Genomic DNA, 27,532 nt, shown 5'->3' with positions numbered 1-27,532 from the left:
GACTCAACAATTTGAAAAACACAAGATATTCCAAAACAATTTAAGGATTTAAAAAAAAATTCATGCATCATTCAATAAATTAATATAAAAGGATAATTGAGATAAATAGAAGCTACTTTGCATACATTAGTTTAGATTGATCACATAAGTAAAAATGGAAATTTATGAAGGAAATAAGTTGAACTTATAACTAGTGTCACAGTCAAATGTCTACAATATTCATGGAATCAAAAGTTCAAAACATATATTAAAAACAAAGCTAGAGCCTAGAAGACGAAGGCTCATAGTAGCTTATACAAGTGACTAGTCAAAACTGCAACCTTCCTACGCCTAAGATGGATCCTAGAAGATTTTTCGGCGATGATCTCTACCTACATTTGAGGCTTAGCCTCAGTGACATCCACATCCTCACTTGTAGTCTTAGGGTCCTACAATGGGTCTCCTCAAGCTTTAGCCTCCTCCTCTACCTCACTATTGTCTCTGCCTCTTGATTCACCTAATCAACCCATTCCAAGTTTTCATCATTGATGACAAGATCATCGACTGCAGTGTTTCACTCAACCTATGGATCAACTTCCTCTATAATGAAAGATGTTTGAATACCCAAGATCTATTTGTGATAGAGGCAAAGGTTGTAATGATAGACACAAGATCATTTAACCTTTTCATGGCCAACATGTTGCACATTTGAGAGTGTATATGCTTAAACATGCTCCAGTTGTGCCGACATCTTGATGTAAAACATCGCTGGCTCAAGATGCAAATTGCAATCGATTTGGTGACCTATTCACTAACACCCCAATACTTTTTTTGATCCCTTATTTTCTCTCTTCCTTGTCTTGCAAATGAAAGAATGCTCCTTTTGTGTTTGAAAGAGCTATAAACATAAAAAGTCAAAGCAAAGCTATAAAAATAACAATCACTTCATAATTTGTGTCTATTGTGACCAAATCAAGAGTTTAGGAATTGAAGAGCCAGGCGAGTCTAGTTGACTCGGCGAGTTAGCCTAGACTTGGGACGAATCGACAGAGTCCTAGGCTAGGGTCATTTTGTCGTGCTTTGGTGGATGTGCCTCTGGATTCATAGAGTTCTTAAACTATGATATGCGATAGTTTGCAAATTCCGATCCAAAGAGTATTCGGCAAGCCCAAAAATTTTGATTCGGCATTAAACATGACAAAAACTTCGAAAAAAGTCAGTTCAGAATTCAATTACAAAATTTTTTTTAATAATAAAAATTGACATCTTAGAAGAGAAAATGCATGGTTTTACAACAAAAAAACTGTGAAAGCAATATTTTACTCCTTGCATTGGCAATTTTTAGGTCACAATTAAACTTGTAAAAACTTGCGGAGCAAAAAAAGTAAAGAGTACTTGGCAACTCAAAGAGTACTTGCAAAGTATGCAAACTATGTGATATAATAATGATGGCACTTAAATTGATAATCATAATATGATACTTTGTCATTGATCAATGATATAATGATAGCGATAGAGATAATTGTTTAAGTTCTCAAATCTGGTCTCCACAACTTCTAATAATTAAGTTTCAAATAAGACAAGAGATCCCAATAACTAGTGGGATCTACGAGTGGACACCCAATTTGATTAACGGGTAGTGCCTCTTACAGTGATTTGGAGGAACCAATTACAATGAGGTCAAGGAACAACGCCCCAAAAGGGTCAAGGGGCAATGCCCCTTGTGGGATTTTGGAGGTCAAGCCCCCACCAGCAGCCCAAATTAAGGCCTTCGAAACCACAACTTCATGTTACACACCGTTTTCACAAATTCATCACTTAAGGTGAAAATTGGATATTTGACACATTTTTGTTTATAAAAGTATTTTTCAATAAGTATTTTTTTAATTAGGTGGGTATTCATCAAGTTAATGGCACAAACACACTAATTTGTCTAAAGCAAATTTACTAGAACTTGACTACTTGGTAAAACATAGTGCCAAACAGAAAACCTGGTGAAAACACACCAGGCAAGTATGTGTTGAACCATTCAACTCATTGTGGACACCAAAATTCAAATTCCCATAGGGGCATCAAATGCAGAAGTCTAAGTCGTTGCTGTCCTCCATGGTTGGCTTTTGATATGGATATTATTTATAAATAGATTGGACTTCTAAGTAGTGACTGATGGTTTTCCTTAAGTGATTTATAGCATCTATGCTTGTAAGGAAATTGTGTCTCTAGTAAGTTACAGCAAAATTTTATGTGTTTCAGATGGACGCTTTAATTAGAATAGTACTTGTAAATGTCAAGTGGGGAAAAATGATGTTCTACATCTTTGTCACACACTTAGGATGGAAATTGAACCTGTTTCCTTATGTTTTCTCCTTGAAATTTTGACAATCTAGTGCCTTGACACACATTTGAAGGATTAAATTGCACTTTACTACCATGTCTTGATTGACACACTGCCATTTGACTATCTCATGTTCTAATTTTTGTTGACATTGCACTTTTTCTACTATATGCAGTTTTTCAATATGTTCACTAAAACACTAAGTTACCAGTTTGGATTCGGTTCCAAGTTTGAAGATTGATAACCGGTTCGCAAGTTCGTCAAGATTTTGGAAAAGGATTTGGGTTTGTTAGTACAAAAACATGTAATATATATATATATATATATATATATATATATATATTAATGAAGCATGAGTTAAAATTAGAATGTAGCATAGTAGCATAAACACATTTAAACAACAAAAACACCACAAACTTGCAATCATAGTGATCATACCATCATATAGTTCAACATAAAAGATTCAAAACATTAAAAATATATCATAGCATCAAATTCAAGTATCATTGTTTCACGTTCATTATTCAACTAATGGAATAAAAATCTATTAATATTCTTAATTCTTCAATCTTCGTCTTCTTCTTCATCTTCTTCTCTAGCATTAGTTAACTCAGCAATATAGCTAATGCCAATGGGATCATCAGCAGCAACAATGGTATTGGCATCAAATTCTTCAAAAAATGACAATGCGAGGCCAACAAAAGCATTTCAATACAACCTTTTAGAGTTGTGGATGTCAAAAACTTATTAATTTTGCAAAAAAAGAACACTTTATTGCCATGCACGAGGCCCAACAAGCATGTGGTTCAAACTGGGTTCGAAGTTGATTCGATTTTTTGGCCTGGTTTGTCCGGGTTCGAACTTGGTTCAAACCAGATTGAACCAGCAGGCAAAAATTGGAACCTTGCCCAAATCAGACTGTGAACTGGACCCGAACTTTGAATCAGTTCGAACTTCTGCAGGTCTGGGGGTCCAGGGACGAACCATGGTAACTTAGCTAAAACATGACATTCTTGCTCTATGGCATGCACCTGGGTACTAGGCAAACATCTCTGAGTGATTTTGACCTCCGTGTACATTTCTTCTGTTTGGCATATCTTGGCTTTGGTGAGAAAAGTTTGAATGATTTTTACCTCAGAGTTTGATGGTCCCTGACCTTAATGTGGTTCATATCATCTATTCAATCTTTTTTACTCTTGAAATTTTAAAAACCTGCATCTCCTGGTCAAGATGTGTTTCAGAAATCCTGAAGACCAGTTTTCTTTGTAAAAATGTCTGTCATTCATTTATTGTCCAAGTTTCCACGATCACCTTGGCTGAAATGCTAGAAAGCTCCTTTCATAATCCCTAAACAGCTATTACGCTACAAAGACATAACATTGACAAATATAAGGAACAAAGATGCAAGTGTGACATACAAATGAGAAACAGCAAGATTTTGGCTAACAACTTGACAAAATACAAAAGTACTCGTATAGGTACAACATTGCCAAAACAAAAGTGATTGTTGTTTTCCATCATTTGGAATCATGCCCTCTTCCTATTCTTATCTTATGAAACTACCTTTTGCATACATGAAAAAGATGCCTTTGACTTTCTTGTCAAAAACTATCTCTACACATTATAGAATTATGTAGCAATACATCTTTTAGTAACTTACAAATTAGATCAATTTGCTCATTCATAAACTAAAACAAACAAAATTGAAAAAAAAGCAGATCAGCCGTATATATAGGAGAGGTGATGCCATAACAGTTAAAGACCCTTGTCCAAGAAGGATCAGTATCAAAACCATATGCCTTAATATTCATTGAGACCAAGGTCTATGTCAGAGTGGTAGTAAGGTGTAGAATTTTCAGTGTCACAGATATTTTAATCAACTTGTAGCCAAAACAACACAAGGGGAAAAGGTGATTAGGAGAACTTCATAAACAGCTATTCTTGAGAAAACAGTTAAAAACAAATGCTAAAATCTCAAGAGGAAGAAATATAAAAGCAATTTCTTAACCACTAAAATGTAACTAGAAGTAAAAGTAAAATTGCACAAAGATTTAATAGCATACACTAAAAAAAGAAAACTTGCATAGAGAGAGAGCTCTGTGAGAGGAGAAAAGAGAAAGAGGGTACGTGTAACAAAGATTGTTTGTTAAAGACTGCAAGTCATCTGCCTTAAACTTATTGTCATCCCAAAGAACATGATAGTGCGCTGGCCTACTAGTTCCCTGTAAACAAAATTATATTTTTGAATCAGCCACATAACAAGATGACCACTTTAATAATACTTTGTGCACAAAAAAAAATCAGGGGAGTTAAATATCCTTTCCATATATACCTGAATACCAGCATGACTGCAGAGGTAAAAATCAAACTCAGTCGGATGACAAATCTCGGAATCAACTACGGTGCCTGTTAAAAAGTGCAAACATTTCAGAACCTTCATAAAAGTCAAATTTTACAATGCACATTAAGCAACCACTCACATCATCATACACTCACTATGAGAGACTGGGATGCAAATTTTTAACCTGGTAATATGTTCCCACTACCATCAACCATAGTCTTGTTGCGATGATTATTAGCAAACAGCCGTGTGTGATGTCGTTTCTGAACCACAATAAAAGTCACAGGAGGCTGATAATCCTTCTCAAGGGATGCACATGCCTGAAAGATGAGTCTATGAGTACACATAATCAACAAATGCAATCTAATCGCAAGACAAATAGCTGAGGGCCTAGGTGTTTACCTTACGGATTGCATCCAATTCATGAAGGAGGACTTGATAGAACTGCCCTTCACTTACTCCATCTCTGTATCATAGTAATATCATGGAGATTGTGCAATGTGAACAGACATACAGTACAAATTGATGAATCATAACTGAGATCCATATAATTGTATCGGTGACATTACTAACAAACAGCCAGTTCATCAATTACCTATAGAATATGATCCTTCTAGGCTTCTGATTTGTTGCATTGCGAAAAGAAATCAAAAGATCCCTGCAAGAACCAGTATATGACATGCGTTGCTTTACATTTAATGAAAACTCCAAAGAAGCCAGAAACTAATGTTAAGTCATTGCTTTTTACACACTAACATACTAGCATCCTATAATTTAAATGTTACTAAAAAGGGTTTTCACAGATAACTGGCATCATAGAAACATAATATGAATGCAGAAATGGAAATAGAAAGTATCAAACACAAAGTCAGCAATCTAAGCCAAACATTGGATAACATAAAAGCATTGAAATACAATAAGTGGAATGGTAAGATTCCAAGCTAATAGAAAATAAAATTGATAGTAGCACTGAAGACAACAGTGTGTTATAAAGATTACTCATTACCGATAAAAGGCATTCACCATATAAAATCACAATCAGGGAACTGACCAGCTATTCAGTTTTTTTCTTTTTGAACACCAAAAAATTCAAATCAATCTAGAAACATCCTTTGCACCTGACATGTGGTTACCACAAAAGAGATGAGGGATTTAACTTTTAAAAGGATGCAAAATAGAAATACAACTCATTGATGTCAAATAATGAAGCAGAGATTCAAAAAGATTTCAAATACCAAGCTTGGGATAAGCAACAACGGAGATTCTAGACAGGGGTCATCAGAAGCCCTTACAGAACCATGAGTTTAATCTAAATAGCAACAAGTACAATCAATGTGTTAGTTGAAATGCACGCTCACATTAGCAATTTCATTTCATGCGAAATGCAAAATAACTGCATATGGATTTGCATAAGTGATAATTTCACAGGACATAAAGGCCAATGAATGCTATAACAGGAAAATTTGTTTCCACAACAAGAAGAAATAAAATTCTCTTACAAAATGGCCATAGACATGGGGAAAATGATTTGCCAAACTAGACTGGACAGAGATTTATTTCGGCATGCAATCTTTCATTTAATAATGCAGTTTATTTTAAATCTGATAAAGAATTGATTTTATGAATCAATATCTATAATCTATTATTTTCATCAATAATTTCATGCAAGCATAGTCTTTCCAAACGAATCGAATAGAGAAAACTGAATAAAAGATTGCGGTTGAGTAGCTTGAAATTCAGTATAAGAAAAAGATTAAAATGTGTTATTCTTAAACAGGATGTCGATTTGTAACCTAAATGTAATAACATGCCAAGATACCCTTCATTACATTTAAAATTTTCATTACATCTCACTGTCTGAAAGAAATAATAATAAGCCTATTGGTAGAACCATTCATAAACTATGTCAGTTTCTATGAGAACCTTCCAATTTAGTGAAACGCGAATTTGTTTAAATGTTGCTTCAATGACATTCTTTGTAACTTCAATCTGTGGCATTTAAATACTAACCCATATTACCTGATATTTTAGAGAATATTGCATAAGTCCCTCAGAGCAATGACTTCATTTTGATGCATTCTATGTTCTCTCTACCATTATCAGTAGCCTTTCATTTCAGAAATAAGCAGAAGATACACTAAATAAGTTACATAAATTTTCAAAAGAATCACATCTCAGAGAACACTAAATATGATTGCCAGCTGCCCATTGTCTTATTAATACACTAAATAAAATCTCCCAAAATGTAACCCAAAGATATACTGCTTAGAGTAAGCTAAGAGCATGACCTGTGTAAAAGAGGTTATCCATACGACATTTGGATGTTAAATATGACAATTAATTAGTTCTAGACATGGATCACAGTTACTTCTTAACTGGGAAACTGAATACAAACAGTCTGCCAGCTGGTGATTTAACAGTCTGTTGCATTTAGATCATCAGAATACACAAATCTAACTAATCACTTAGAACTAACATAATAAGAACTTACGAAACATTTAGAATCTAGAAAAGCTAACACAAAAGAAGGTAACATAGACTCAACAGGGAAAAACTAGACCAAAAAACAGAGACATTTATCCAATTATTTTCTTTCGTATGAAATCTAGTTACATCAGTTCAAGATTTTAAGTATACCTTATCATGCCACTTGCAACAGGTCCTCGTTTAGAATCTTGCACAACCTTATAAAGGTCTTCAATCATCTCTTGACGATGTGATTGAGCAGAAACGAGACCCATATACTTTGTGACTTCTGGCCAATCTTGGGAAGCCACAACCTGGTTTGACATCCATCACATAGACTTGAAACAAGATGTGACAAAGCTTAAATGCAGACTGTACTTTACGTGAATCTTTAGAAATCATGAGGAAAGCCATTGATATCTCCTCTGTTTTCATCTCTATGGTAAGGACCATACATGCCAACTATAACACTCAAAATAAATTAAGTGAAAGAAAATTTAAAGACACAAAACATCCATGAACTAAAGTAAAGATGGCAGCATTATTTGCTTACAGCTGCTATGGAAGGGCTGGTGTCCTCTCCAGGGTGAGGATGAGTTACATCTGCTCCAAATATTATAGTTGGGACATCAGTGACAAGAGATATCCTCCTCTTAAGAGCATCTGCAAGAACAGTGTTCCTTCCACCCACCTATAACCAATCCCACCATAAAAAATAAATTAAGCCAGAATTACTTCCATGGGAGCTGGTTCATGCAACATAGATGACATAAACTAAAAAAATTGCATATCTGCAGTTCAAATAAACATCCACCAAAATTTACAACAGATCACACTATTCACCTTAACATTAATCTTGAGAGCTACATTTGCCATGTACTGTTTGCTCTTCTTTGTTACATGTTTGGATAAACAGCATTGAGAAACTATGCCGAGGTCAGTCTCACATATCCTTTTCAGTTCTCCTAGAGAAAGCATAAAGACAGAATTCAACACTTAGCTTGCCATACCTTCGCCCCATATATCCTGACCGGCTACTTGGACCAAAAGTAAAAGAATACATAGCTCATATCACATACCATATAAAGGACCATTGTTATCAGGCAAAATTGCAATTAGAAGCTCCAGTTCCTTTTCCTTTAGTCTGTTTTTTATAGCAGTGTACACACGTTTCAATGCAGACTCAACCTGATAAGGAGGTGATGTATACAGTGGAACTACGGGTTGCAAATTGAACTCCTGAAGAAAATGAGATGACAATGAATTACGACTGGCATAATGTAGCATTGTATTAACATATACAACAAATTAACAACTGGAAACATCTATACTTATTGCAAAAGAAAGCTAGTTCTAGTAGTTTGAAAGGTGGTAATTCTGTCCAGAGTCCACACTTACCATGCCAGAAATCTGGCACATTTCAGCCAGCTCCTTACAAAATATGTTAGCAGGAATCTCCTGAACACGTGAAAAATTGATACAAGCCCAATATCTTACTCTGCCTCCATCTACCATTCTCTGTTGCACTTGCATCCAATGATATGTGAGGTAAGTTTCAAGTAAAAACATGTACATAGCAGCAATTGAATCAAGATACATAACCTAAAATGTATAAAATGAAGACAAACTCAAGCTTTATCATACTCAAAGGACAATCTATTAACAAATATGTAGATTGATGACCAAACATTAGAACAGTCTACAGAATTGTACAATTGGAGTAATCCATATCAATTTTTCACTCCGACAGAAAAATAAAAAAACCTTATCACTATTCCATAAACTTTAGTCTTTATGAATGCATATACAGAGACTGGAAGGCAGACGACGTTAAAGTAAAACTCAGTTTTACTGCATCCATTTTTCCTCACCACATATGCACATGGTTAATCAATATCACCATTGCCATTATTATGAATTAAAGCAGATTTATCAAAAATCATCTTACCATGACTATCTACTAGTATGAGGTTATTACTTTAGCTATTGCCTTAAAAGGAGTTTGTAAGGCCATCACAATGAACTTGAATGCACTTATGATTTATTTATACATCCAAGGAGAGTTAAACATCCAATCCTTGTGCACTTGTGTCCATTGATGCATCCACTAACCTACTGTGCTGAATTATTAAGCATGCCCAATACGATGCCCTAAATTGATCTTAAATTGGAATTAAGTTATTAGCTATGAAAATATTTTAATACCATTAAACTTCAAATTTATCCATCAAGAGCACTCTTAAAAAATAACCTCCTTCAGCAAACCCTCTAATCAGTAAATGTTAAATTTGTAATTTAATTTGTTCCTCCAAAATTTTATGTTAAAATGCCACATGATTTCAACCTTAGTGTATCCATTAAGTTATTCCTTGGATATTTGGTAACCTTACTAGCAGCCTTGCTTATGTTTTCTTGTGTGGTGTGGGACCTTGTATCTATCTCCTTGCATTGGGTAGTAATGTTTTTTCTTCTCCCTAAAGTTTTGAAAGTTTTGATTATGTTCTTTTGAATGGACTTGTATCATCATTACAATTCCTGAATCGTGATCGCAGATGATCCCTACTATACTTATTTGCATAATACCATGTATCTCTAAGCATATGTACAATTGTTGTAATGTATTCTCCTTGAGGAGATGATTGCAAATTGTAAATGTAAAAATGTGTTGTGAGGTTTTCACACCATCCCCCCAAAAATTTCGGGGACCCCCTTTTTCGAGCAAGCCTTGGCAATTTTCGTGGATTTTTGGAATTTTTTCGGTTGTCTTAGCAAATATTTTTTGAAGTTGTCCGAAAATTTTCAATTTTAGAAAATTTTACATCTTGGACACCTTCAAGCTAGGAGAGAGGAGGTTGGATTTGTTTTTCACCTGGTTTTAGCTTGATTTTCCGGAACTAGTAACTTTATCCTTAGGCCGAACAAATTTCAAAGACAACATTTTCTCAATAATTTGGACTATACTTGGCAGGATAAATTTACAAAATTTTGGACTTAGACAGTTTTATTTTGAAAACTGGATTTAATTATGTAATCTTTAGCATTTTCAAAAAATAAATCTTTTTAGATTTAATTGTTTCGGAAATTTTAATTTTTGGTGAAAAATAATAATTTTGTGATGGTGAAATCAAATTGGAAAATCAATTTTAGATTCTGGAGAAATGATTCATTTTTGTTAAAAAATTAAAATTGCATTGCAAAATCGATTTTGGATTAAATTGCAAAAAGTGGCATTAAAAAGGTTAAACTCACCTTGAAGATTTTAAAATCTTTTAGGAAATTGGTAAATTAAAATTGAAAAAATCGATTTTGGCTTGTCAAATCCGATTTTAAATGATATTTTAATTACTAAAGCATCATTAAATGAAAGTGTTTAGCACCTCCAAGGCTTTATTAATTTTATTTTTGCAATCTTGGTCTTAACCGGCAATTAAAAATGCAAAATCCACTATGGCAAAATTAGTTTTTAGCTTGGCATTTAAATCTAGGCCAGAATTGTGCACTAATTAAATTTTTTCTCTCCTATAGGTGCAAGTCGGCCAGCATGACGAGTGTGTGGAGTTGGGTATAAGAAGGCTTCCCCCTTCATTTCTCATTCCACAATCAGGTCTCTTCCTTCCCTTGGCGATTTTGAGGCAGCCTTCTTCCATTTTTGGTGATTTTTCTTTGCAAAGGGACAACATTATCAAACTTAGCGATTTTGAAGGAGCAGATTGGTGTGCTTGGAGCAGACTTCAAGGCCTTAGCGAATTGTTTCTAGGGCAGAATTTTCCATGTTGACGATTTTTGAGGGCAGATCTGCACTTGTTCTTGGTGATTTTTCTTGAGCTGTGCCGAAATTTGTGGAGCCGAAATTTTTGGAGGTCTGATTTTCCTAGGTTGGACAATTTTGTTGGTGAAGTACATGATCAAGGACCTGATTTTGGCACATGCATGGGCAATTTCAAGAGGACAGAATTCTGATTTTTTCAGCTAGGGCATCATTATTTGCAAGGGGCTCAAAATTCTTAGGTCTAATCCGAACTTCAAAGAAGACCCGGCTATTGGTAAAGGTGAATTCAATTCATTCTAGAGCTGAAAGGTGGTCCTTAAGCAGATTTCGCTCCTTGTTCTTATCTAGTTTTGTTTCTCTTGGTTCTTACATTCATCATCCACCACTTCATCATCCCATCTATAGTTTGAAGATTAGAGAGATAAGTGTAGAATCCATGATAGGACACTTGGCGAGGCAGAAATAAGCTAAACTACTCTAGGAATGAAGTTGGGAGATATAAGTGCAGTTCATCCTAAGGTAACGAAGGGGCAGAAATAAGTGGTAGTCCCACACCTAGGTTGAAGATTGGAGATTGATAAGTGTAGTGATAGGACTTGGAGAGGCAGAAATAAGTTAGAATCCATTGATAGAAAGAAGGTTGGAGATCAATAAGGGTAGTCCATATCACTTAGAACGAAGGGGCGGAAATAAGTGTTTAGGATGGTAGATGTTAGTGCAAGCAAGAATCCTAAGGGAACAAATACTAAGAAAGACAAAGAATATGATGCTCAAAACCAACTTCTCAAAAATGAGGCGAATTACCGATACCAATATCGGTACAGTAAATATGATACAGTTGTGAGACAAATGATGGATCAGGCTACCAAGTTCCACCAAGATAATCAAGATGCCTACTTCACTCTCCTAGAACAAAATTGGGTACATGAGGGCAAGAAGGGAGTTGCCAAGGCGTCAAGGTTCACCCAATCAGACTTCAAATCAGAGAATGGCGACCTCATTGTGCTGCTCAACTAAGTCATGGTCGTCTCACAAGGTATGCAATTTGAGAATTGGATGTATTAATTTATTGATGAAAATGCAAATGGAGAGGGAAAATTTGATTGGGCTAGAATTATAAGTGAAAATCTAGAATTACAACTTAGGGCAGTGCAAAACTAGAAGCAATTCCACATGGGGTCCTAGCCCTTCTATTTGATTGCAAACCGGCAAAGGTTGAAGTGCGAGCTTTGGTGAAGAATGAAATTAGGTGAAGGGCAAATTTGATTGAAGATTGAGATTCAAGAAGCCCCGCAATTTCAAGAAAGAGCGGATTAGTAGAAGAGATTTGAAAATATTTGAGGCAAGGCTTGGCTATTCATGCAAGCTAGCTTGGTTGTATTCGAATGGGAAGGTTTGAAGACCAAGAAGGTTAAGGAAGGCAAGGATAATGGGGGAGGTTAAGTTCGCTTTCAAGGTAGCGGCCAAGAGCAAGGCTCTCAAGTTGCAAAGAAGTTCACATCCAGGGAAGCCATCGAGGCCGAGGCAAGATTACCCCAAGTGCATGAAGACCTCATTCTTTCAGGGTCAGGACATCAAGTACGAGCAAGTTTGAGTGGTGATGAGAAAGTTTCTACGGACAAGCTCAAGCATCCAAGGCGTCACCTTATCTCAAGGATTGAATAAATTTATAAGATAAGGTTGATAAGGTGGCACTTTCATGTGCATGCAATCAAATCATGCCAAGTGTCCCTCATTGGTTGACAAATTATTGTAATTTTTTGATTGGCCCACAAAGTTGGTGCCCTCATGTAATTGGTTGAAATGGTAACCCTAATTAGGGTTTGTAAGATATAATCTCAGCCCTTGATTTGCCTCTTAATCTCGGCCATTCATTGTAATCTGGAGCCTCTATATAAGGCCATTTTGCTCTAATTTGGAGCCTCTATATAATACTATCAAAATTGTTCTCTATTCATTGTTGTGGCTTACATGGTGGATATACATGATCATTTTGGTGTATTGCATGGTTCTTCTCATCTCTCAAATTAAAATAGGATTTCATTTCATGTTGTTAGAGTAAAAGTGGATGGCTAATTGCATGGTGATGTTAGTGAATGTTTGATAGGGACATATATAGTAGGCCACTAGCATCCTAGTGGCTTGTTAGGAAGCCTTGTGTGGTAATCTAGTCCAATCACTCCTAAGTTCTACTTGCATATCATCTTTCCACTTGTACTTCAAGTTGGGTTGGAAGCTAGGTGTCAATGTGAAAATCCTAAGAGTATCCCTTAGAATCATCACACCAATGGAGGTAGCACTGTTGGCAAGCTTTCATTTGGCTAGATCCCCATCCATTTCCTAATTTCTCCATCCATAGGAGTAGTAGTGGAGCAACAAGCATTTAGTGGTAGGAGCAATTGAAAGTGAAAGTGATCAAGGAGAAAAGAACAAGTCAAGCAAGCAAAGTACCACCAAGTTATCTTCGAATAAATAACATAAGCCCGCCTACATGATTACTAGCAAATCACTTCAATATACTAAGTTAGTATCCACACGTGTAAGGAACATTGGAGTTTTTGCTTATGTCTTCATGAGTATTAACTTCTCAAGAGAGGAATTGAGGATTTGATATTCCATATCAGGTATTCAATTTGCTATATGTTATGTAGTGGTACAAAACTAACATCAACAAAATGTACCAATGATTGTTTGTAATGCAGTGATGGAATTAGGTAACTGTTGATTTGATTATTGTAATGTAATCGTGTCTTATATTTGGATGCAGTTTAAAATTAATTTATTTCCATTATGTTAATCTTTCACATCATTTTATGTTTATAACTTTATTCAATTGATTCAGTTATGATCTAAATATACATGCCTAGTGGCAATGTCAGGGAACTTGAGAGGACCTACTTCTAAAGATGACATTAGTTGTAAACTTTGCTTTAATATATATATATATATATATATATATATTTGTCAAATTCTCAATCATGAGGGTTGTCCTCCAAGGTTCCGTAGCGGCACGTTACAGGTCAACAGTTGGTGAGCTGTCTTATTTTTTGGTTTGTAAATATTACAATCACCTAATGGAACATTTCTTTTTCAAACCAACTTTTTAAAGTAATGTTAAATAATTTCAAAGCAGAAGAATGCAATCCTATGAGCAACCCGATGAATTACAATATGCAAATTGAGTAAGGCCAATGAATCTCTTGAAACTAATCAAACTTTGTACATGTCAATGATTCAAAGTTTATTTTATGTCACAACTACACACCCAAATATTATGCAAGATGTTGGTAGGGTGGCTCAACTTCAAGTTTAACCAAAGAAGACTCATATAGGTGCTATAAATGTAAAGTTTCTACAAATTCTGAACAACCAAACTTTACAGTGCCTTTAAGTGCTTGTTGAAGATGATCTTTTATATATCAAACTTGTATGAAATGTTACCAATAGTATAATAACTATTCTAGAAATGTTCTTATCCCTGCAATAAATCGCATAAGGCAGTAATGTAGAGGAGCAGACCTGATTGTGTATTGTGTGTTCTCTAACCTCATTCTTACCTCATACTTATATTGCACCCAAGAGGCATGTCCTTTCAAAGGACATGTCTCTTTCTAGGTCGGCCCTTGTGAATAAACTATTGATTATATTCCATGATTGGTGTCTCCTTGAAAACATAATTAGTTAGTAATTATACTAACAACAATCTTGCAAAAGAACATTATTAAATGCTCCTAAGGAGGCCACCGATAAGTTTAATCATCTAAGCTTATTAAAGAGGCAAATCCAACTAAGGCTATTCATGCATTACAAGATCTGTACGATCTGTAATTCAGAACAGTCATGATTAACAGAGTTACAGAAGTAATACTCCCTCTTAACTTGATAATCATACTGAGAGATAACATATCTAGCATCATCAATTAAGATGAATAAGCATAGATTGATACTCCATATCTATCTGAATCTTCTAAGCATGTGGTATCATTGAACACATGATACTGTGTCATAGGCCTATATCACAATATGATCCTAAGTTAACATCTACTAGTTCACGAGATAAAATCCAAAGAATGATTAAATTCTTCTTTTATCCAAATTGTGACTCATAGGCACAGAAATGTCTATATCACAATGTGATCTTGAACTCATTCAGATCTGATAGTAGTTCTCTACTACTCAGTACATTATCTAAGAGATCGTCATCTCTCATAATGTCTTTTATACAAGTATTCATTATCTTAGAGATTGTCACCTCTTAAACAATGAATACAAATGGTGGAGCCCATAATAGTCAATAGCCTGACAATAATAATTTTAACTCAAAAATTATTTCATTAATAATTATAGAATACAAATATATTATAATTCAACCATACCAAGTCTTTTCCTTAAGTGATCTATCTTCACTCGAGAGAGAGGTTTGGGAAGAATATCTATTGTCTGACCTGCAGTGCAAATGTATTCTAAATTTACAGTATTCCTGTCCACCATATCTCTTACATAATGGTAAGGAATTTCAATATGCTTGGACCTGTCATGAAAAATTGGATTCACAGAAAGCTTGATGGAACTCTAATTATCACAATGAATAATAGAAGGATTCATGAGTTGACCAAATAATCCCACAAGTAACTTTCTAAGCCAAACTACCTACTGAGAGGCCATTACTGTGACAATTTATTCAGCTTCTGTGGAACTTTATGCTACTGATGCCTTCTTTCTGCATATCCAAGATATCATCACTGAGCCTAAACTAAAACAACATCCTGAAGTGCTTTTTTTATTAGTAACACTTCTAGCCCAATCTGAGCCTATGTACCCATGTAAGTCCAAGTCAACTTTCTCATATTTGAGCCCAAGATTAAGCGTCCCTTGTAAGTATCTCATAATGTGTTTGGCTGCAACTAGGTGAATCTCCATTGGTTCACACATAATCTGACTTAAAGCATTAACAACATAGCAAATATTAGGTCTTGTATTTACCAAGTACATAAGAGACCCAATCACCTGTTTGTAAAGAGTAGAATTTATGGAGGGTGATTCTGCTGCTACTTCCTTAAGTTTATGTAATATAGTCTCCATAGGAGAAGACATAGGTTTGCAATTCCACATTCCAAATCTCTTCAAGATGTCTAATATATACTTTCCTTGATTAAGTATGATGGTGTCAGAGTTCTATCATACTTCCAGTCCTAGGAAGGAATGGAGTCCTAAATCTTTCATTTCAAATTCTCTAATTAGGTCTTTCTTGCATTGATCTATAAGATGACGATCACCTATTATTAGTAAATCATCAACATATAGTATCAAAATTATCATATCATCTTTATCCTTTTTATAATAGAGATTTGGATCAGCTTCATTCTTGGAGAATCCTAAACTGGAGAGATACTTATCAATTCTTTCATATCATGCCCTTGGAGCCTGCTTAAGCCCATAAAGAGCTTTCTTGAGCTTGCAAACAAAGACTTCATGGTTATGAGTTTCAAATCCTTCAGGTTGTTCCGAATATACCACTTCTATAATCTTTCTATTCAGAAATGTTGTTTTCACATCCATCTGATGTACTTTCCAGCCCTTCGATGTTGTAATAGCTAGGAGTGCCTTTACAGAGGTGTATCTGGCAACTAGAGCAAAAGTTTCTTCATAATAAATTCCCTCCTTCTGAGAGAATCCCTTGCTATAAATCTGGCTTTATATTTTTCAATGCTACCAACTGCAACATGCTTGATTTTAAATATCCACTTAGAAGAAACAATGTATTTTCCTTCAGGCCTTGGAACAATTTCCCAAACATCATTCTTAATAATGGATTGGTATTCTTCTGTCATAGCATCCATCCAAGCTATATGTTTACTAGCATCTGAAAGATTGGTTGGTTCTTATTTAAATAAATCACTCATGTTTACTGCATAACTAGAAAATCTTTTGGGTCTTTTGCTTTCTCAGAAGGTTCCAGAGGGTGCAGCGAAGTCTTGTGCTTCCTCTATAGTCTTAATAGCCCAAAGTGGTCTTTTCTTAGGATTTTGAGTTTCCTCAAGATTAAGATTTTGAATTTCAACTTCAATTTCTTCAATGTTCTCCTTTTGAAACTCATATTCATGATTTTCTTCAAAATTGGGTATATATGTAGGATCTTCAGAACTAAGGGCTCTTTTGAATGCTAAATCTTCTTCAAATATTACATCCCTACTAAATTCAATGTTTTTTTCACTAGGTATGAAAATTCTATATGCCTTAGACGTTTCACTATACTTGACAAAAATACCTTTCCTCCCGGACGGTTCTAACTTAGTTCTCTTTTCTTTTGGAACATGCATGTTTGGTTTAACCTTAGTAAAGACTTCTTCAAGAGTTTTAAAGGTGGGAGTGAGGACTTTTGTGTTGGATATAGACAACAGTACAAGAGGCTTCTGCCCAAAGATAATATTCTAAGTTTTGATCAAATATCATAGCTCTTGTTGCTTCTATAATTGTTTTATTCTTCCTTTCTACTACCCCATTTTGCTATGGGTTATAAGAAACAGTATACTCCCTCTTAATTCCTACTTCTTTACAAAAATCTTAAAACAAGTCTGAAGTATATTCTCCTCCATTATTAGTCCTACGAGTTTTAATTTTGTGTATTGATAAGTTTTCGGTTAAGGTTTTGAATTCTTTAAATCTCTTAAGGATTTCTTCTGGTTCTTTACATTTTAACAAGTAAATCCATGTTTTCCTAGAGAAATCATCTATTAAAAGTATATAGTACCAAAATCCTCCAAGAGAAGGAGTAGACACAAGTCCACATAAATCTGACGGGACTAAATCCAAAACATTGTTAGTTTTTCTAGTGCTATCAAAAAAATGGATTTTTGGTCTTCTTACCCAATGCGCATCCCTTGCATATGCTTGAATGATCTTTATTCAACTTAGGTAAACTAGTAACCATCTTCTCCATAGTTGATAAGGCTTTGAAGTTTAGATGTCTATGCCACATTTCGTTTATATCAGTAGCTTCATGAATTATAATGGCTTGAATATGCTATATGTTTAATTCATACAAGTATCCCTTTCTTTGACCAATCAACTTTGCTTTCTTAATTAAAGAGTTTTTAGACAAGGTCATCACTTTACCGTACATAAATGCAACATTATCTCCATCATTTTCAAGTGCTGAAACAAAGATTAGATTCCTCTTTATTCCTGGTACATAGAGTACTCTTTTGAGAGGGAGAGAAATACCCAACTTCGGTTTCAAGGTGCAGTTCCCAATTCCTTTGACTGAATGATTGGAATTATCACCTATGGCAACTTCGCCATTAACTTTTTCTGATATTGAGTCTAGTACTTCTTTGTATCCTGTAATTTGTTGAGATGATCCACTATCAATTTTCCATGATGTGCTTGATACTTCATTTGATAGTGCAGAATACAATACATGTTTCTCAAGATCGTAGTTTTCTTCTTTTATGGTAAAATTTGTACAATTTACTTGTTGCTTTGAATTCTCAAGGCAATTAGAGCTATAGTGTCCAAATTTTTCACATTTGAAGCATCTTCTTTTGGATAAATATTTCTTAGGTTTGTCATTTCTTTGATTACCCTTCTTCTTCTTGAAGTGCTTCTTCTTACCTTTATAGGAATTTGTATTGAGAATATGAAGTTCTTCATCTTCAGTTTTCAATTTTCCTCCTTTCTTAAGTTTCCTAAATTCTTCTTGAATGCAATCTCCTTTAAATCTATTGAAGTCTGGAAGATTGTCTCTAGCAGTTACTCCTTGTGAGAATGTTTCCCATGAATCTGGTAACCCATCTATAGCCATAAGTGTTAGCTCTTTATCTTCAATTATGGTCCCTATACTTGCAAATTCATCTCTTACACTAGCCACCCTTAGGAAGTATGAATTCATAGATTCTCCCTTCTTTATCTGTATATGATTTAGTTGCCTTTTTAGTGCAAAGGTTCTAGTCACATTGTTAACCTCATTTGCATTTAATAACACACTCATCATATTAAATGTTGTCTGATGTTTCATTAGAATAGGTACTATTTCATTTTTAACCCCATCTAATATGAATTGGCTTTCCTGTTTCCTTTAATCCAGATAGTTTTATAAGGATCAGCATTAGGTAGGTTGGATTCTTTATCAACAAACTATATTACATCATTGTTTTCAAGAATCATCATAATTCTGAATTTCCAAGCGACGAAGTGTTCTTTTCCATCAAACCTATCTTCCAGTCTGATTATGCTAGCCATTGAAGGTGGAAGGAGCTGCTAGATATTTTAAATCTGGTTGTCAATTTGCAGAGCCTAGGTTCGCCAACCAGAGCTCTGATACCATGTAAAGTTTCTGCAAATCTTGAACAACCAAACTTTACAATGCCTTTAAGTGCTTGCTAAAGATGATATTTTATATATCAGACTTGTATGAAGTTTTTTCAATAGTATAATAACTATTCTGGAAATGTTCTTACCCCTGCAATAAATGACATAAGGCAGTAATGTAGAGGAGCAGACTTGATTGTGTATTGTGTGCTCTCTAACCTCATTCTTACTCATACTTATATTGCACTCAAGAGGCATGTCCTTTCAAAGGACATGTCTCTATCTAGGTCGGCCCTTATGAATAAACTATTGATTATATTCCATGATCGGCATCTCCTCGAAAACATAATTAGTTAGTAATCATACTAACAACGATCATGCAAAAGAACATTATTAAATGCTCCTAAAGAGGCCGCCAATAAGGTTAATCATCGAAGGTTATTAAAGAGGCAAATCCAACTAAGGATATTCATGCATTACAGGATCTGTACGATCTGTAGTTCAGATCAGTCATGATTAACAGAGTTACAGAATTAACAATAATGAGGATATTCAAATATCTAAAAGGTACTACGGATTTTGGTTTATGGTATCCAAGAGGTAAATGTTTCACCTTAGTAGCACACAAATACAGATTGGGCTGGCAGTGTTGATGATAGAAAAAGCACAAATATAGGCTAACAATTTATCTTGATTCCAAATTGAGTGAAAAATAAGAGTCAATTTATTTCTACAACTGAAGTTGTATGTGGCTTCTATGGATGAAGTAGATGTTGAAGGACATCAAGGTAGAGTTGATCATCCTATCTCAACTTTATGTGATGTTTTAAGTGCAATTAATATATCCAAGATTCCAATTATGCACTCCAAGACTATAAAATTCCCATTAGGTATCATATTTTATGAGAACAAGTTGCTAACAATCAAGTGAAGCTAGAACATATTGCCACAAATGAATAAAATGTACATATCTTCACAAAGCCTCTGTTAAAGAAAAAAATTAATTACTTTAGGAAGAAGTTAGGAGTGATGTCACATTCTGTGGAATTAATATATCCAAGAATCCAATTATGCACTCCAGCACTATAAAATTCCCATTAGGTATCATATTTTAGGAGAACAAGTTGCTACCAATCAAGTGAAGCTAGAACATGTTGCCACAAATGAATAAAATGTAGATATCTTCACAAAGCCTCTGTTAAAGAAAAATATTAATTACTTTACGAAGAAGTTAGGAGTGATGTCACACTCTTCTTGTCATTGAGGAAGAGTTTATTATTGCAATTCTTTAGCTCTACATGAAGAATTTGTAGAATTATAATCTTGCATTGATGTCAAAGGCAGCAGATTCCAACTTGCTTTTTCAATTTTGTAAGCTTGATTGAACTTGGAGTTGTCATCAATAACAAAGGCAGATTGCTGGATAATTGTAACTGACGTCAAATCTGAAAATGCAGAAAATACTAGGAGGGGGACAGTGTGAATCAGTATTTTCAAAAATTTTAAAATAGAATGAACACATTCACAAGAAAAGATTAGAGACAATGACACATAAAGTTTATCAGGTGGAAATCCTTTTGGGTATAAACCACAGTTCACTAATCAGTCAACAGAGGGCTGCAACCCAATACTGTTAAGAATATTAGCAGTAAGGGTATTGAAGATATCGATTGTCTCATATAAATGTTTCACCACCGATAATATAGAGTGATATTATATCACTTATAATTGCCATTGATTATAATACATATCCTGCGATGACTGTTGGTTACACTGATTAATGAAACAGGAGACATCTCTTGTCATCGGGAAACTTCGGAATGGGAGCTGATTGGGTAAGATCACTCCCTGCCCTTTTGTTTTGAGAGCGATACCGACGCCTCTCCTGGGTGGCCCCCCATGGGAGCAGCCCAGAGGCAAATTGTTTTAATTAGGGTCGGTATGTGCGGGTATGTATTATGTTTAGTTATCGGGTCTCTTTAATAATATAATAGTTGTTATGAAAAGACACTAATGTGTATATCTGTTGGGACATAATCACGTAGGGTCATAAACTTACTTGGTTGTGTTTCAATAGGTATATATATTAGTCTCATTTGTATCTGCAAATCATATCAATTAAAGTGGCATACAGATCTCAGATCAGAACAAATATTACTGCATTAAGAACATATATATAATTAATAAGTCAAGCACTCAATAAGGAATATAGAAGTCTGCTAAATCATTAAATCAAACTGAAATATAATTGATACGTCTCCACCAACTAAGATCCAATAAACTTTACATGGTATCAAAGCCTAATTAGTAGAGAAACTATTATTCTGATTTTATAATTAAAAGGAACAATATGTCAAATAATGTAAGAGTAGAGGACGGACTTAAAGGAGCAGTGAATTTCTTTTCTTGGAAAATTTGAATTACTACAATTCTTGAAGAATTAGAACTCAAATCTTTTATTGAGTCATTTATTTCAATTCTTGAAGATGAGGTAGACAAGGCCACTTGGAAAAGACGAAATAATAAAGTCAAGAAAATCATTGTGGATTCCGTAAAAGATCATATTCTTCCATCTATATCAAATCTAAAGAAAGCATTAAAAATCATCTAAATGCTATTGGAAGCAAAATAGAAGATCAAGAACTATCGATAATAGTACCCATTGGAGATAATTCCACCCATCCAGTTAGAGGAATTGGGACCTGTTCTATACAACTAAGGACTAGAGTTACACTAAAATTAAAGGATGTTCTATTTGTACCAGGTATGAAAAGAAATCTAATTTCAATTTCCGGACTAGCTGAAGAAGGATTCCAAGTCATATGTCTAGAAAAACCGCTATCAATATACCAAATATCTTTTTCATTTGTTGACAGAAGAGCAGTTTGCACAGCTACAACTTTAAGAGATACCTCCTGATCTTTTCTCCTCCAAACTTTGGTAACCTTTGGTTTGGCCTTGGCTTCAAATTATTGAAAAATCCTGCAGCATTATTCTTACAAAACCTTGCAGCATAACCAAAGTTGTTACATCTATAACAGATGACACTGTAATTTCCAAAGGACTCCAAGGAACAGAGTAATAAAAGTTTCTTCTTGCAAGAAATCTGCAGTCAGTGGCTTTGTGACCAAAGTGATTACAAGAAAAACAATAACCATGAAAGAAAGATTTGTAAAACCTGTTCATGTGATCTGGTTTGAAGGCAGAAGGTTGTTCATCATTTGAAAATTTTGTTCCTTCCCTTGAGTTGTAGAACATTGACCATCTTCAAGTCCAAAGCCTTTTTTATCTAATGGTGACTATTGAGAAGCAAGGAGATTGTCCAATGACATGTTGCTGTTTAGATTTGTTACTTCTTGACTTAATGAGGTCATGGATTTTCTGATGTTTTTAAGTGAGACAACTTCAGCTTCTAACTTGCGAATATTCTCTTTCATCTTAATTTGATTCTCCAAATCCTCTTGGATCACATCGGCTTCCTCATTCTGAATTTTTGAATCACTGAGAAGTTTTCCAACTTCAGAAAGAGCCATAGTAATCTTCATTTTTTCTTGGCTTTCTACTTGCAGCAGTTGAATGAGATTCTGATTTTTCTTCTTTAGTTTCTTTATTTCAGCAAGGGTTGTCACCAGTTCAAGTTCTAAATCCACTTCATCTTCCTTCAACATGCTCTTAATTAGTTAGCTCTTCATTCTTTTGGTCATCGATTTGAGTATCTTCCTTGGCCATACAACCAATATCACCTTCAGGTTTATTACCATATGTAGTATGCAGTTGTTCACTAATTTTCTTAGCTGAATCAGAATTCAAATATTTCTGATGCTGAAAATCACCTAAACAACTTAGAATTGCACTCATTGCCTTGGCAATACTGTCAAAAGCTTACTTCTCGTTTGCAGCATTTAGAGACTTCATAGGAGACACATAAACAGCTCTAATGCACTTCCAAACATCAAAGCCAAGAGGTTTAATATAGGTCAACATCCTATAGCTCCAAAGAGTAAAGTTAGTGCCATCAGACATAGGAAGTCCACATTTTGCATGCTCTTTTTTATTCAAATAATCAATAGCCATAAACAAAATTTTATCATTTTGATTGTCATCCTCACTGCTGGAAAAAGTATTGCTCTCATCCTTAGAGTAAAGATTTTTCTTAGATTTATCGGATTTTCAATTCCCTATTACAATTTTTCTAGTTCTTCTAAACCTTGAGCTTCTTTCATCAATGTGACAAATTTTACCATAATTAAAACATTTGAAGGCTAGCTAATTTGAATCTTCTTCCGAACTTTCACTTGACCTTTGCTCCTCTTTTTCAATTTTAGCAGCCTTGAATGCAGTTTCCCTCTTCGATGACCCTTCCACATCTGTTGGTATTTCATATGCACTCACAATACCATGCAACTTATCCACAATAAGTGTATCCAAATCTGACATCTCCTCAACAGCAAAGAGTTTGGCATTAAATTTCTATGGAAGAGAGTGTAAAAATCTTTTAAACAAAATTATTTTCATCAAATGTCTCACCAAGTCCTTTCATGGCATTCACAACTTCATTGACTTTTAGGAAGTAGGCAGCAATGCTCTTGTCTTCCTCCTATGTGTTTGATCTTTTTCCTTCAAAAATCATTCTATGTGTTTGATCTTTTGCCTTCCTTACTTTATCATCACCATGATAAGCATTGAACAGCTTATCCCACACATCTTTGGCTGACTTGTTGTGCATTGCTTTAACATATTCTGATTCAAAGAGACCACGCAAAAGTCCTTTCATGGCTTTTGCATTGTTTTCAAACTCCTTTTTTCCATCAACATCAGTAGGTGGTCGAGCTAGAACAATAGATCCATTAACCACACTCATATAAACAACAAAACCAAGAGACATAATGTAGGTTTTAATACAAACACTCCAAAAGGCATAGTTTGTTCCATCAAAACGAGGAGCACAGCTTGTGGCTAAACCTTCTAAGACATTCATAGTGACACGTGATAGATCTCCTCTCAGGCTTCTAAGCTTTTGTCCACATCTGTTCGTATTTCATATGCAGTCACAATACCATGCAACTTATCCACAATAAGTGTATCCAAATCTGGCATCTCCTCAACAGCAAAGAGTTTGGCATTAAATTTCAATGGAAGAGTGTGTAAAAATCTTTTAAACAAAATTATTTTCATCAAATGTCTCACCAAGTCATTTCAAGGCATTCACAACTTCATTGACTTTTAGGAAGTAGGCAACAATGCTCTCGTCTTCCTTCATATGAATGCCTTCAAAAATCATTCTATGTGTTTCATCTTTTGCCTTCCATACTTTATCATCACCATGTTATGCATTGAACAGTTTATCCCACACATCTTTAGCTGACTTCTTGTGCATTGCTTTAACATATTCTGATTCATAGAGACCACACAAAAGTGCATTCAAGGCTTTTGCATTGTTTTCAAACTCCTTTTTTCCATCAACATCAGTAGGTGGTCGAGCTAGAACAATAGATCCATTAACCACACTCATATAAACAACAAAACCAAGAGACATAATGTAGGTTTTAATACGAACACTCCAAAAGACATAGTTTGTACCATCAAAATGAGGAGCATAGTTTGTGGCTAGACCTTCTGAGACATTCATAGTGACACATGATAGACCTCCTCTCAGGTTTTTAAGCTTTTGAAGAGAGAACAAACTCTACTTCGAATTGAAAACACAAAAAATATTGAGAGGGGGAGAGGGTGAATCTGAATTTTCAAAAATATAAAAAAAGATAGAATACTTTCATAAGAAAAGATTTGAGGCAGTGACACAAAAATTTTATCACGTGGAAACCCTTATGGGTAAAAACCATAGCTCACAAATCAATCAACAATGGCTGCAACCCAATACATGTAATATCCCAAAATGGATATTTACCCGATTTTATCTCAAGATAATTCTCAGAACATAAACATATGAAGATGTAATATAAACTACCAATATAAACCAGCAGATTCTCATAAGATACCTTAAAATATGTTATTGCATTATACATCAGCAATACAATAACTAGCATTCAAAAGTCCAATCTTAAATACAGTTTTACAATCAGATTGGAATACTAAGAAAAGAACTTGTAAGCACATGCGAGACACCTAATGTGACGTCTCTACGGAAAATGGGCTTGCATTCACTGTCTACCGGCACGAGGGTTTACATCCTCACGCTGGATGAAAGCTGAAGCTTTCCAAATGACTCTCTCAAGAGAGAAACTGAAATTTGAATCATAAACCAAGCATAAAGAAATGAGTTTTTTGCTCCTCCTTTTAAAGACCCAACCTATCTCTTGAGCTTTTGTATTCTTGTCCCTGTCCCACATGCCAACTCATCTCTTATTCACTCTCCTTTAATTAAATTGACTTAATAATTCTGTATTAAGTGCTCAAAGGTCCTATATGGGGGTTGGCTTATCAATTTTTAATGTCCCAGAAAAAGAGGACATTACAGTCCTCCCCTCTCGAGATTGTTTTCCCTCAAACAATTGCAAGCATGCAACCATGACACCAGGATCTCGTATCAACATCATTAATAATGATTTGAAAGCCTATTGTGTTGTTGTGATATGAATGAAAGACTGAGAACTACAAAGCCATCCACCATCTTCCTCTGATAACAATACATCAAGGGTGCTAATGCCTTGATCCCAAACCATTCCATGTGCATATTCCACCAGGACAACCTGATGTGTGCTATCATCATATACAAGAATATCCTCAATTTGACTGAGAACCTCAGTCCAATTGAGATCACAAGCACCATTGTGGTCAAATAATTGTCGGAACTCAACTGTGTCCCAACCAACTCCTAGAAACATTACGAACCAAGGGGAATGTTCCTCCTGGATCCCACAAACAAAAGGGCCATCCACCTTCCCAACTATCTGTACTATCTTGTTGCTTTGTGCCCATAGTGGGTGGAGTATTCCAACTACTCAACTACCACAACGCTGCCCCTCGCACTGTATGCACTCTAGCTATACTACTCGCCACATCTCTATCCAAGGCTGATTTGTAATCAGCGTTAAGTCCCTCGGTCAAGGCAGCAACCTCTTGGTTGCAACAATTATCAATCTAGAACTCCTGACCAAAACCAATGAGTGTGCCATCATCGGACTCAAATAGCAGATTTTCCACTATCCAATTAGCATCTATTTTAAAAAAAGGGTTGTCTACAAGCTGAATGCGAATTGAAGTTTTGGTACTTGGTTTTTTGGAACTATAGAAGTCATCAATCTATTGAATGCTATCAAGTTCATTAATTACTTCTTCGAAAAACTCCTACCTCTCTTTACTCTCATGCTCTCAAAAATGATTTGTGATCCTAACCTGATTTTCTACTTTCTAAAGAGCAATTTGCGTATCATCCAATGCCTTACGAGCATACTAAGCTCCCTATTGAGCTTTATAATCTCATTCTTTCTTTTACTCCACTAATCAACATATATTCCAATAACCTTAAGAATATAATCCCTGTCACAAAGCAAACATAAATAATCATTTTTTATAGATTCAGGGGCTGTTATGACTACCTGCAAATCAGCAACATGCCAATCTCATTCTACTCCCTTTTGAGCCTTCCTATAGAGATCCTCAACCATCCTATGAGTGTTGTCATAACGTACCAAAGATGCCACAACCATGTCTTCACTAACCTTCAACTGGTTCTTTAAGGTATGCATCTCATTATTGTCATGTTGAAGCAGCTCATCGTCTTGCAATGTCATCTTGGATTGTTCCTTTGAATTTATATCATGCGTATAAGAAACATATGGTTCATCACACCTCTCAAAATCATAGGTCTCCATTCCCTTGTTGCTTTGATTTGCATGCAAAAGCAAAAGCGTTGCTATTTTATCATTAGTACATCAAAACTCATCATACAAAGTCTCCAACATGCTATTACTTTGAGTACAACCAGCCTCATCAACATGTTTGTCAAAGCTAACCTCCAAATCACCAACATAGAAACTTGTATGTTCCTTATCCATAGCTGAAATCATCTTATCTACATTTTTCCCTGCACTGGTGTGAATTTCTTTAGCCTCCTCTTCGTTATTACAATTCCCACAAATAGGGTCGGGTGTACTAGTGTCCTCACATGTCAAGCAAATTTGTTCCTACCTCGTAGGGATTCCTTTAACTTGTAAACCCTTCAAGTTCTTCACTATCAATTGCAAAACTTTCTTCAACACCACACCATTGTAGGTTGTTGTAGGAGATGTTATTCGTATAATCTCATTGGAACAAGAAGCAACCAAAAGGTTAACCCATTTATCTAGATGCTCCATAAACCTGGGCTGGA

The 27,532-nt window shown here is 35.1% G+C and overlaps 1 protein-coding gene across 5 annotated transcripts in view; it reads right to left on the bottom strand.

The window, feature by feature from the left end:
• LOC149567638 (protein argonaute PNH1-like) overlaps positions 1-27,532 on the bottom strand; it is a 164,546-nt gene that overhangs the window by 22,134 nt on the left and 114,880 nt on the right. For all 5 annotated transcript variants that reach the window (XR_016362452.1, XM_089820887.1, XM_089820886.1 and 2 more), the window contains exons 12-21: positions 8,520-8,639; positions 8,201-8,360; positions 7,965-8,086; positions 7,675-7,812; positions 7,293-7,435; positions 5,251-5,313; positions 5,058-5,121; positions 4,840-4,975; positions 4,647-4,720; positions 4,442-4,536 (exon numbers count right to left, since the gene is read on the bottom strand). Coding sequence is in view for 4 of the 5 variants with exons in the window: in XM_089820887.1 (XP_089677013.1) it covers positions 4,442-4,536; positions 4,647-4,720; positions 4,840-4,975; positions 5,058-5,121; positions 5,251-5,313; positions 7,293-7,435; positions 7,675-7,812; positions 7,965-8,086; positions 8,201-8,360; positions 8,520-8,639 (1,115 nt within the window). In the remaining variant the exon portion in view is untranslated. The remainder of the gene's footprint in view (positions 1-4,441; positions 4,537-4,646; positions 4,721-4,839; positions 4,976-5,057; positions 5,122-5,250; positions 5,314-7,292; positions 7,436-7,674; positions 7,813-7,964; positions 8,087-8,200; positions 8,361-8,519; positions 8,640-27,532) is intronic.

The sequence above is a fragment of the Cupressus sempervirens genome, chromosome 3, assembly GCF_028749045.1.
Source record: "Cupressus sempervirens isolate cs-2001-9-10 chromosome 3, ASM2874904v1, whole genome shotgun sequence".
NCBI classification, from domain to species: Eukaryota; Viridiplantae; Streptophyta; class Pinopsida; order Cupressales; family Cupressaceae; genus Cupressus; species Cupressus sempervirens.
The sequence above is the reverse complement of the archived record's forward strand: the minus strand, read 5'-3'. Positions and strand labels throughout refer to the sequence as shown.